General features: G+C 43.2%; 1 protein-coding gene across 1 annotated transcript; it reads left to right on the top strand.

Moving 5' to 3' along the window:
- Positions 1 to 370: 370 nt before the first annotated feature.
- On the top strand, positions 371 to 11,415 carry RTCB (RNA 2',3'-cyclic phosphate and 5'-OH ligase). Its single transcript, XM_068664846.1, has 12 exons — positions 371 to 578; positions 670 to 748; positions 851 to 918; positions 2,819 to 2,918; positions 3,792 to 3,948; positions 4,554 to 4,710; positions 5,815 to 5,974; positions 6,980 to 7,155; positions 7,762 to 7,950; positions 8,195 to 8,305; positions 9,195 to 9,314; positions 10,395 to 11,415. The coding sequence occupies exons 1-12, from the start codon at positions 486 to 488 to the stop codon at positions 10,500 to 10,502; spliced, it is 1,518 nt and encodes a 505-aa protein (XP_068520947.1). The 5' UTR covers positions 371 to 485; the 3' UTR covers positions 10,503 to 11,415.
- The last annotated feature ends 1,447 nt before the right edge of the window (positions 11,416 to 12,862 follow it).

Raw genomic sequence — 12,862 nt, 5'->3', positions numbered from 1 at the left:
AGGTGGAAAGGGCTCTCTAGAGCTACAGCAGAGGGGAACTGTCCTGCCTACAGGGGGAACTGAACTAATAATGTGTTAACAATTCTATTATATGGGTTCAAGAGACCAGGGACTAACTGTTTTGATGTCTTTAGGGCTTTTTGCTAGCCCTGTCCCCTGGCGGCTCCGAAATCCCTCACACGACATTGCTTGGCTACACTCCTTGAACATTTCGGTACTTGTTTTGTTTTTTCTGAAAAGCCTAATTCTGATATGAGACGCAACTCCTCTACCCCTCCTGCATTTTGCTGCGGGGCCTGCTCCCTGTTCCCTCCCTCCATCCCCCACAGAGCCCGGCCCCACACCGCCAGGGGGAGCCGGGCTGAGGCGGGTTTGTCCCTGGGCGGCCGCCGTCCGCCAAGAGCAACGAGGCTGAGGTGGCGGCGAGCGGGGTTGGGACCGGGAATAGGACCGGGAAATAGGATCGGGACCGTGAGGGAGCCGCCATGAGCCGCAGCTACAATGACGAGCTGCAGTTCCTGGACAAGCTGGACAAGAACTGCTGGCGGATCAAGAAGGGCTTCGTGCCCAACATGCATGTGGGTGCGGGGACGGGTGGGGAGCAGGGGAAGGGAGGCCCGGCCGTGCTGAGGGCTCTCTTTTTTTTCTCTTTCTCTCTCCCCCCCGCAGGTGGAGGGTGTTTTCTACGTGAACGACCCTCTGGAGAAGCTGATGTTCGAGGAGCTGCGCAACGCCTGCCGCGGGGGGGGTGAGTGCGTGGGGGAGCCCTGTGGTGCCAGCAGGCCGCTTACAGAGTGCCTCCTTCTGGTATTTTATCTTTATTTTTACACTTTTTTTTTCTTTTTTATAGGTGCGGGAGGGTTTTTGCCCGCTATGAAGCAGATCGGGAATGTGGCAGCGCTGCCGGGCATCGTTCATGTAAGTGGCTGCTTGGGAAAGGGCGCTTTGCCACGCTGCTGTGGGCCGAGGCTGGTTTTAGGGTGGTTGGTGTGCGAGGAACCTGCCTCTGGCAGTCTGGAGTGCTCACAAGGACAGGCTGTGAAATTAACCTGTCAGAAAGGAAAGGTACCCGCCTCCTTCACCTCTTGTGGGCTTGCAGCCCTGAAGGCCAACTGCATCCTGGGCTGCACCAACAGTGGCCAAAAGGGAGAGGGAGGGGACTGTCCCCCTCTGCTCTGCCCTCATGAGGCCCCACTTGGAGCACTGCATCCATGTCTGGGGCCCCCAGCACAAGGAGGACATGGGAATCTTAGAACAGGTCCAGAGGAGGGCCACAAAGATGAAGAGAGGGCTGGAGCACCTCTCCTAGGAAAAATGCTGAGAGAGCTGGGGATGTTCAACCTACTGCTGGACTACTTTTACTACTCTTGCTACTTTCTCCACTGCTGTTATGGTCAGTTTGTTGTTTCTGAGTCACCTCTGCTGACCTGCAATGGCTGAGGAAACAGAGACAGCAGAAGGTGACGGTGTTGTCTGCGTTATTGCTGCCCTAGCGTTGTTGGGGAGCCTTCCCCTGCATTCAGCACTCTTTTACCTGGCCCCACACATTTTAGAAACAAAGCAGAAGGATGTAGGAAGAGCGTACTAGGCTGTACCGCTCTTCAGTAAGCTTAAACTTCTGTGTGGAAATTATCTTTTTCATGTTCAGTATCATTTAGATTGATAATTAACCAGTACCAGAATTGTGTTGTTGTTTTTTTTTTAATTGCTTCTTATGGTGACTCAGCATAAGTTTTCAATTTGTGGCTGCAATAAAAGGTTGCCTGTCATTCTGCTAAAATGGGAGTTATAGCTGGCAGTTTGTAGGAGAGGTGTTAGGATCATCTTTCTATTTAGATCTTCACTTAGTTTTTTAAACAACATTTTTCCTCGATGGTAAGGGGGTGCAAAAGAAGCACGTAATCCCCTGAAAAACATGCCTGATAACAGTGTAACGCCGTTGAAAAGTTCCAATTTCTTGACAGTTTTCTGGGTGTTTGGAACTCTTTTTTATTTTATTTAAATAAAATTAAAAAGTGGGATTTTGGAGTCCTGTTTGTGCTGCCCTAATTTAAACTGGCCATTCTTTGAAATTGCAGCATTGTACAGAAGCATGTTCTCACTTTTTTTAATTGTTAGTAATATAAAAAGGTTCAATTAAAAAAATATATATAAATTAAAACCAGACCACTCCTATCTTATTCTGTTGTATCAAAAGAATGTCCTTTTCCCACTTACAGCATGCAGCATTTGGCCAATATTGAATCACATATGTAAGAAGGGAAAACAGACTGTTATATGATATTATTCAATAGCACTGTAAATGTAACAAGGAAGGCATTAAATATTTCAGTATAGTGGATGTATCTAGATGGACCTTGGTAAAGACAAACTCATCTTCACTCTTACATCCCTGCTTCATGCTACTCATAAGATGTTGCCTACCTGGGATGTGAATACAAGGACTCTTGGGTCCAGGAAAAGGCTACATTGGAATTCAGTTTGAGATCACAGCTCCTACATTTAGGGGTTAAGTGTTCTTGAAATCTGGTTCACAGAACCAAGGGAGTTTCTCAACTGCCTAGCCACAGGGTGCTCACTTCAGAGTGAGATCAGCTGCACTCTGCTTTCTTTGACAGTCTCTCCTGTACCTATATGTGTTTAGATACTTAGCCAAATTCAGGTGTTTACTCCATTTTCATCTGAACATCCATTCCTTGTTTAGTGTATTGGTCTGTACGTGTGACAACCACTACCACAAGGCAAAGCATAACCAAGCTGGCTCTTAGTGCTGTACGGAGTTTTGTGGAACTTGGAAATTTCCTTCACTTTCTTTCAGAGATCGATCGGCCTGCCAGATGTCCATTCGGGCTATGGGTTTGCCATTGGCAACATGGCTGCCTTTGACATGAACGATCCTGAAGCAGTGGTTTCACCAGGTAAGGATTCTTCTAGACAGACTTATCCTGTACTGAGAAATGTCTGTGGTGGCTGAAAAAAAGGTAAAATGGCACTTACGTGTCTTTACACTACTATATATGCAGGACCAAAGTGAAATATATCTGAATTACAGAGAGTTAAAAGGCACTTACATTCTTGCACTCAGAATCTTTATGGAGCAGGTGGTTACACCGGAAACATCTAAATGGTAGACAGGATTGCCCTTGTGTTTTTTGGCTTGGGCTTGTTGTATCCCTCAGTCTTGAAAAGACAGCACAAGACTTTGAACTTGTGTTTCTGCAGGTTGATAAGGAATTGAATCTTTTTTTTTTTGAGCAACATTTGTAAACCCTTTTTGAGAATACTTCCACAATTTATTAAAAACGTAACCTTACACTATTTCTGACATTTTAATAAACACCTTGCTTTCAGGGACTTGCTTTTAAGAACATATTATCTCAGAGAACTAGGCTAAGATTTTCATCCATCACTTTTCTTCTGTCCTGAGGCAGGAGAACAGAAATATCCTCTCTAATTTCTGTGGACAGTATACTTAATATTTGTGTCCACTTGTTGGATCAAGTAGGGTATGTACAGAGCATACGCTTGAGACAGAAAAGCTATCTGTGTCAGTTTTTAGTCCTCTTTTTTCTTCTGCAAGACTGTCTTGAAATCAGAGGCTTCTTGTAAATCTGTTAAAATGGTATTTGTCGTTCTGCTTTATTTGCAGTATTGTGTCAGAAAGGTGTAAGATCACAGCATTTGGTGCATGCTCCCCGTCAGCAAGGATTTAAGATTTAAGATGAATACTCAGCAAATCCTCACCACCAGCACTCCCTTGATTAACTCTGTGGCTTTTCCTACGCTTCTAGGTGGTGTCGGATTTGACATCAACTGTGGTGTCCGCTTACTGCGCACGAATTTGGATGAAAGTGATGTGCAGCCTGTGAAGGAGCAGCTCGCCCAAGCTATGTTTGACCATATTCCTGTTGGTGTCGGCTCCAAGGGTGTCATCCCCATGAATGCCAAGTGAGAGAACGACTTTGTGTGTACATCAGTGGAGGGGACCTCTCTCATCTTTATTCTGATAAAAGATCCATCAGTGGGAGGCTTTAAAAAAGAGGGAAAAATTACAAACCCATTCGTGTTCTTTCTATACATGTGCTTCTCCAGGAGGAAAGGCATAATCAGCAGCGTACAGTCACCTGTTTCTTCCTCTACTTAAAACCTTGACATAACTAAAGGTTCTTAAGAGGTTCTTATTTCCCCTGACAGAAAGCTTTCTTACATGTAAAGGTATTTTTGGAAAGGGGTGAGGGAGAAAGCAGGATATTCCTCACACAACAAAGAGGAAAACGTAATGATCTATCTAATGTTAATATATTTATAGAGCTTGATTTTCTTGAAGTATTAAGAAGTTATTATTAGGGTAGCTGGGGACTAGTCATAAAATTATAGAATAAGTTAGGTTAAATGGGATGTCGTGAGGTCATCTCACCCAACTCCCTGCATGAAGCAGAGCTGACTGAAGGTCGGTCTAACAGCAAAGTTGTATCAGGTTGCTCAGGGCTGTATCTGGTTGAGTTTTGAATGTTTCCAAGGACAGCACTCATGTAGGTGTTTGGTACCTGCAGGGATTTGGAAGAGGCGCTAGAGATGGGTGTGGACTGGTCTCTCCGGGAAGGCTATGCCTGGGCAGAGGACAAGGAGCACTGTGAGGAGTATGGAAGAATGCTGCAGGCCGATCCCAACAAGGTCTCCTCAAGAGCAAAGAAAAGGGGTCTGCCTCAGGTAATGCCATTTCAGGAGTGTTTTGAGTGCTCCCAGAGCTCAAATGTGAAATAAATACTGTGTAGGTCTCTAGTTTTGTATCTTTTCTTGAAGTATTGCCTAGCAATTCTTGGCAGGAGAAGGATGAGATGATGGTGCTGTTTCTGAATAATTCTTGACAGAACTAGAATACAGAGAAACAATAAGTGCTGAGCATACCCAAGGTCCCTTGGGCCATCAGGTTTTCAGCAGTTAACTCCCAGTACTGGAATTCATCTTTGCTGGCATTTCCCTGTCAAGATACAGCTTTGTTAAGAGAAGGGAAAGCAGTTCTCTGTTTGTTTGCTCAGCAAGTTAACAGCAGGGCAAGGAAGGATGTCTTAATAAATGTGCCCAGCTCAGAACTTCGAATTAAAGTTCAAGGGTTGGATTTCATTTCTGTGCATAGTATGTCATTGCTCTGGGTGGAACTCTTCTGAGATAGCAATAGTAATGCTACCATTGCTGAAGTTTTCTTCTGTATGACTTCTTCAGTTTTATGAATTGTGGTGCTGCACTAGACTACAGCATTTTAACCACAAAATAATCTTACGTCCTCAGTTTTCTCACTCACCCAGCAAATGAGGAGTCACCTGTTATGGAATTGGAAAAGCTGGGTCTTGGAAATGAAAAATCTTGCTTTAATCTGCTGGAAAAGTTTAAGAACCTAGTTAACAGGATATTGTAATTTCCCTGTGTGATTATTAGCAAGTATAAGATTGCCTTTCTTATACAGACTGAAGGATAGATTCCCAGTGCTCTGTACATTTTCTGTCTTTCAACTAGGCATAAGTCAGTTGCAAAAAAGTGGCAACACAATCTGTAGATCCTGGTCCTTTCATTTATTTGCAGTCTTGTTCAAACGGTAAAAATTGTTATAACTACAAACAAAGAGAACTCTGATGATGCTACTTTGTTCTACTTTCTTTTAGCTTGTCATTTATCATCACCCCCTTCCTCCCCATTCCCTGGGAGAACTTTACTAAAACTAAAGTTTTTCTGTAGCAATTTGCCCTATTTTCCACATTCTGTGCTCCCGGAGGTTGCTTTACTGGCACCGTCTGATCCTTGTGTTGTGATTGGCAGCTGGGGACCCTGGGAGCAGGAAATCATTACGCCGAGATCCAGGTGGTGGACGACATTTACAACGAATACGCTGCCCGGAAGATGGGCATCGACCACAAAGGGCAGGTGTGCGTCATGATCCACAGCGGCAGCAGGGGTTTGGGCCACCAAGTTGCCACAGGTATGATCTGGCTGGCGTGCGTGCCTGGAGTGAAGCAAACTCTTCAACATGATCTCGTCACGGACAGAAAATTCCAGCACCAAAAATACCATTTCTTACCACTTGTCAAGTCTATTCCGAGTTGCCTTGCTAGGGGTTGTCTTGCATTTTGTCTGCTTGATTTTGCAAGCCTTTCAGCAATGATAAGTTTCAAACCAAAGTGGTAATTGTCTTTGGTCTTGCAGAATATTGATCTTGCTATTATGGGACAGGATAAAAGATGACAGACTCATACTAGAGCATATAGAATTCCAGATAGATGCTAAAATTTTCTTTATTTATTTTTTTTTAACATTAAAATGTTCAAATGCTTGAAATGTCTAGAGATGCTGTAGAACTAGCATCCTTGGACATAGTCAGAATTTGGCTAAGTCCCCAAGCAACTTCATCCAGCTGGACCTGCTCTGAGCAAGAGATAGGACTAGGTAACTCCCTTGTAAATCTTCCAAACTAAATTACTGTATGATCAAAAATGGATGGAGATTTTATTGAATCCTGTGTCTAGTTCAGGGACTTTCTTTAAACATATTTGCTTATGGTTGTGAGATTGTAATCTTTGGTATAACAGAGGCAGGCATTTTTGAAGAAGAAGAAAAGACTAAATTCTTAGGTCACAAAAAAAGTATTACGTCTGTGTTTATTGTTTTGAACCCAAGTGAATTGCTTAGATTATTAGAACATATCAATAGACTGACCTGCATTTGCCTAAGTGGAGAATTCTTTCTGGTACACCTCAGGACCTTAACTTTTCTTTCTAAAAATAGTCTTGGGGAATGCTGTTTGCAAACAGCAATGTTATTCCACAAAATTACTTTTGCATTTGAGAGGAAGCTGGAAGTTTGACCACTGGGCAAATACGTTCAGTTTTAGAATATAAATTACAGAATATAAATTATAGACACCCATGTTGATCCCATAGATTGAAATAAAATTAGGAAGTCACATAGAAATCTGTTTATTTCCCAGATGCATTGGTGGCTATGGAAAAAGCTATGAAACGGGACAAAATCATAGTGAACGATCGGCAACTAGCATGCGCCAGGATTGCCTCTGTAGAAGGACAGGATTACTTGAAGGGAATGGCAGCTGCTGGAAATTATGCGTGGGTCAACCGCTCTTCTATGACTTTTCTAACGAGGCAGGTAGGAGCAGAGTTGTTGCTGATGTAAATATTGTGATATATGTGTCCTGCTTTATCAGAGGTGTATGGAATACATGGAAGCTACAGTATTCGATGTAACTTTTGTTTTTGTGCTTCCTAAACTGCATTTTATGGATATTTTATGGTTGCTAATTTAGTGACCTAAACACTTGACGTGGTGGGTCAGAAGCCTCAGTCATGATGGAATTGAGTACAACAGTGCTGAGTGTGACAGAAACAGACTGCCTAGACTGCTTGTCTGCTCAGCTGCAGTTTTAATGGTGGAATTCAACCTGGTATCAACTAGACAAATTCTGTCAACACTGCAAAATGGCTTTCCTTGTATTCTATTCTTCCAGTATGAGGCACGCTAAAAATATTGCCTAAGTAGCTTCTGCAAGTGCAATCCAAGTGATGTTGAGAGGTTTTAAACAGATTATCGTCCTGACTATTAATTTATGTAAGTGTTGTTAGGTCACTAAATTAGCGGTAAGAAACATTTTCGAGAAAATCTATTGCTTCTAATTACTAAAAATATTGTAAAACTTCCACATATATACAGCAGTTATCGTCTTGTATTTCACATCAGGGTTTGCTCTCTTCTTAGGCCTTTGCCAAAGTCTTCAACACCACCCCAGATGACCTCGATATGCACGTTATCTATGATGTGTCTCACAACATTGCCAAAGTGGAGCAACACGTGGTGGATGGGAAGGAGCGGACTCTGCTGGTGCACAGAAAAGGGTCAACCAGGGCCTTCCCTCCTCACCATCCTCTCATTGCTGTTGATTATCAAGTAAGTTTAGCTGGAGGAGAAAGAAATGAGATGAGAATTTTGGATGAATCAGACAGCTTTAGAGTCCTTAACAGAGATCTGAATGCGATGAATTCTTTAGTTGAGCTAATGACACCAGAGGCAAGCTGGAGTGTTCTGAGAGAATGCGAGCCTGGCCTCTTTTTTTGTTGATGTGGTTCTTCTCAGACATTTATTGATAATATAGGCTTTTGTTTGGTGAGTTAAGACTTGTTTGCATCCACAGCTGACCGGACAGCCTGTTTTGATCGGTGGGACTATGGGCACCTGTAGCTACGTTCTTACTGGCACGGAGCAAGGCATGACTGAGACCTTTGGAACTACTTGCCATGGAGCTGTGAGTCAAAAAGCATTTCAAGAAGGGGTTTGAATGGGGCTGTCATCCAGCAAACAAGGTTGTTAATGGGTAATCCAGTGTGTGGTGCATCTGTTGGTAATACAGGTAGCCTTGCCACAGTAGTCCCAGGCCAGGAGGATTGCACACTCAAAGTTCTTCGTCCGTTATGGAATAGTTTTGACTACTCCTGGAGAAAATGTAGGGGGTGCTCCTTTATACAAAGCAAAGGTTAATGTGAAGATGTGGAGAATGAGCTGCTCTTACAAAGTCCTGGTATCTCTGAGCTAACAAGCGTTAACAATCCTGAGGTTGTCCTTATAAAACTCCTCAGTAGTTGGAAAAAGGGATTTTCTCCCTTTTTATTTACGGTGTGAGATAAGATGACTGAGGAAGAGAAATAGCTTCCAGTAAAACTCTGAATTGTGAACACTGGCAAGTGGTTTGGGTAGAAAGAAACTTGCAGAATAGCATGTTTACATACAAAACTTTCCTTGCCATCATACCAGATATATGCAGAAGCCAGTCACCTAATGTCTAAATTCATTTTCCATTTTGTGGCTTACTGTGCTCTGTGCCCTCAGCTATTCTGTATTTGCTCATAATGTAAACTGACCTGGGACTATGTGCTGGGTACAGCACCAGATGTCAAGCTTTATCCCAAAATATTCCAGGGGTTCTGTTGTAGAAGTCAACTTCCTTCCTTGTCAGTGTTTACAACCACTTATATTTGTGGATATTCTGACAAACATTCTTTCGTTTTCTTCAAAGCAGTTGGGAATGTAGCTTAGTTTTCCTGTGCGCATCTGTTGTTTTCTTTTTGATTTAGTAAGAAAAAGTTCTGTTTTTCCAAACTGCTATAAAAAACAGAACTAAATAAACTACTTTCTAGGGTCGTGCACTGTCTCGAGCCAAATCTCGACGTAACTTGGACTTCCAGGATGTATTGGACAAGCTGGCTGACATGGGCATTGCCATCCGTGTTGCTTCTCCCAAACTGGTCATGGAAGAAGTGAGTTTAACATTTCATTATCTGAGAGGGGAACAAGGGGTCTTGCTCTGTGGCTGTTTAACCCTACCTGACTCAGTTCTTGGCACTGCTGAGTAATCGCAAGTTCCCTATATATACAGCTTCTGCAATTCCTGACAGAGCTATCCAATTTTCTGGAAAATAATGCGAAGTCTTCTCTGTCCCCAAAGTCCTGCTGAAGGGGGAGATGCTTGTTTGACAGGTTTTGAAGGCTATGTGTTTTTTTCCCCTGTTCTCATGCCTAGCAATAGGGTTGATTAGTATCTACCCTGAAAAATCTTTGTGAGAGCATCACTAAAGTAGTTATGTGTTGTGGCTTCTCTTCTTTATGAATGATATTCTCCCAGCTTTATATTTACTGTACTCTGTATTTGTCATGTATATTCATGGCAGTGTATGAGAAGTCCATGTCTTAAGAGAAATTTTTGTACTTGCTCAAGAAGAACAAACTTTAAATGTAAGAAAACTTTGATTATTATGACTTCCAGTTCTACATTAACATGATAGGACGTCTCTTGTGTTGACAGCCTCACTCATGGAAGTGCATTAATCATTTGTAACTATCCTGTTATGGTGCTGGTGTCCACGAACATATTCATCCTGTTAAAAATCTTTGTTCAGGGGTGGCTTCCTGGTGCTCAAGGGGGAGCTCCAGAGTTCAGCCCTGATTCCTGTCACCAAGAGGCAGTGAAGATAAATCCTAAAGACTATTTATTTGTAAGGAGGAAGTTGGAGTGACTTCCTGCCAGGTGCTGAGGCCTGACGTTCTCACATGCTGGGGGTTTGGATTATCTGAGGATATTGGGAAAACCAAACCAAAACAGATAGCATTTTATCTGAAATGGGGTGAAGGCTTATTTGTAAAGCCAAGTATCTTGTAGACTTCAGATGTGTAAAATGGCTGGATTTGCAATATGTTCACCTATTTTTACATACTCAATTTCCATGATTCAATTTTTGCAAAGAAAAGAAGGCTATATCAAAAGCCTACCTCCAGCTTCCTGCTGGACTTTGGGTTGTTTATAATTTTGTCTTTTTTTTTTTTTTCTTTTCCCCCTCCAGGCACCAGAGTCTTACAAGAACGTGACAGATGTGGTTAACACCTGCCACGACGCTGGCATCAGCAAGAAAGCCATAAAATTGAGACCTATTGCTGTTATAAAAGGCTAGAAATTGACAAGGCAGCAGAAACCCAGTGACATCTCCAGGTCTTTTGCAAAGCTGACTAGAATCTTCCCATACTTCTTGAAGACTGTAACATGCTCAGATATCACATCCCTGTTCTGGAAACACAGCAGTGGAGGATACCCCTATTTTTAATGACTTCTACACAAAATTAATGCCCCCCCTCCATCTCCTTGTTACATGATGTTCTTTTCTTGGGACAAAAGGGTAAAGAAATTGGTCTTGGCTTTTGCTATGCAGTCCCTCACCCGTTTGGCTGATTATTCCACAGGCAGGACTTCAGACTTGCCTGAGTTCTCACTAATTGCTGTGCTGCAAGACCACCTCCATCAGCAAAGATGGACCTGTCTCCACACCCGAGTGCCTGGAGCTCCTCGTGCGTACAGAAGTACTCTGATCGGCAGGGTATAGCCCTGCTGGGCAGGGAGAGGTTGCTCTGTTTGCAGATGGGTAAAAAATAGGGAGTTGGGAGTGGTCTCCTGCTTGGGTTGAGGGGGATTAGCCAGGCTTGAGGCGCAATCCACCCTCTCCCATGTACCACAGCCCCTGGTGTACGTGGCTCAGCCCAAGTCGGTGTTCTGCAGTCTTCTCTGACTGGTGGTGGGATTCGGTTTGTTTCTTTGCAAGGTTTTGTTTGCCCAATAAAAGTTGTGACTTAACAACTTAGAGACGTGCTAATCCAACGTTTTGCAAAGTTAAGCATGTGTTAAGTTGGATGGGATAATGTTTGCTGTGTCCTGCAGCTGATCGAAGTGGGTCATGTTGCAGGGTCAGGCCCAGTAGGATGCGACTGCTTTCAGCCAATGTTTCTTTTATGTTCATTAAATGAGACCGGAGGGGGAGCTGACTGGTAAATCATATTGGGAATTACAAATAAAATGGGAAGATGGACACTGCAGTGTGTCTGTGCCGTGTTTGTTACGTGGCTGGAATGTCTGTTGGCCACCTCAGGACCAGCTTGGTACCCACAACATCTTGTGGCTTCAGCCGGTGGACCTTGCAACAAAATGTGCAGATGGCAGGGTTTTTTGCAGGATACAGGGGAAGGGCAGTGCAGTGCCGTTTGGTCAGCTTGGTTACGAGTGTGGTAGCTATCAGCTGTCTTTCTTGGGGCTTGCTGGGTTCTTAGTGGGTAGGTGGAGCCTGCCTGTAAGCCTGCACGCAGACACAAGAGGGCAGCCGGAGGAAAATCGAAGCAAGAATGGAGCCCTGCCAGGGACGCCTGTAAAGAGAGCAAATAGTGATGACTTGACTGCCTTCTGAGGAAACATCCCTTTAGGTTTAGGATCTTAGCAGACACCTGTTGATCCCGAGATGCATAATGGCATGTTGCTGTCTGAATCACTCTGCATAGTGGTTCCTTACGTTGCAGGATTGTATTTGTTGCAGGTTCACAGGCAGCACATTCAGTACTCGTCACTGCCTTGATTCCTTTTGGATCCGACTTTAAAGACAGGGCCTTGTTTTCTGCTTTCTCCTGTGGAATTGCTCCAGATTATCATCTCTGAGGTCTGAGACAGACTCACTGAATTTCAAACACAGATAGTTTCACACAGCAATATGAATTAGCCTCATGGAGCCGCTGACTGAAAGACAAATTGTTGGTCTCAGTCTTCTGCTGAAGTGCATGTTCCATTCAGCAGCTTCTGTATATAAATACTGCAGACTCTCTGATGTGAAATGCAAGGGAGCTCTTAAAACATTCATATTATAAAAAAAAAAAAAAAGCATTTTGAAACAGTTTTCCTTTCCTACGATTGCAATTTTACCTACCTGTGCAGTTGAAACAAATTTCAGTTTCTTAATAAGCAGAAATCCTGTGCACCATGTAGGTGCTTTCTCAAATACATGCCTTAAGCCTCTTCTGATCATCAGCATTCATGCAGTAGCCTTTAAGAATGCAAAAAGTGATGGCAATTTTGGTTTCCTGTTGCAAAGCTACTCTTAGTTTTGGTTATATATCTTGCTATACAGAGGAGACGGGTGGTTTCCTAACCCCCTAAAAAGTGAGAGTAAAAATGTAAGACATTGCCCAGTCCTGTTGCTTGTATTTAAATTCGGATGCTGTTCTAATTAAAAACTGCCCTTTTTCTCCAGATCGGGCTGTCCACTGGCTCTTTTTTCAACCTGCATTTAAAAAAATAAATGGGTAAGTTAGGATGGCAGGCAGTATTACAATTCAGATGCTGGAATACAGGTGACTGCAGAAGCACTTCTTCAACACCCAAGTGCCCATGTGTTTACCTTTGGTGAATAATTGTTAGGATTTATTTTTTTTTCTTTGGTAGAAAGCCATAGGTAGGAGGTGTGAGCCTACCCTACGCCCCTGGAGCTGTTGCATGCCT

The sequence above is a fragment of the Anas acuta genome, chromosome 1 (genome assembly GCF_963932015.1).
Source record: "Anas acuta chromosome 1, bAnaAcu1.1, whole genome shotgun sequence".
NCBI classification, from domain to species: Eukaryota; Metazoa; Chordata; class Aves; order Anseriformes; family Anatidae; genus Anas; species Anas acuta.
This window is presented reverse-complemented; position numbering and strand designations above follow the sequence as displayed.

Excerpts from the sequence above, each read along its gene's own strand:
- RTCB (XM_068664846.1), top strand. The coding sequence starts at position 486 with ATGAGCCGCAGCTACAATGACGAGCTGCAGTTCCTGGACAAGCTGGAC. Across the intron at positions 579-669 it reads GCTTCGTGCCCAACATGCAT|GTGGAGGGTGTTTTCTACGT; the intron begins GTGGGTGCGGGG and ends TCCCCCCCGCAG. Across the intron at positions 7,951-8,194 it reads TCATTGCTGTTGATTATCAA|CTGACCGGACAGCCTGTTTT; the intron begins GTAAGTTTAGCT and ends TTGCATCCACAG.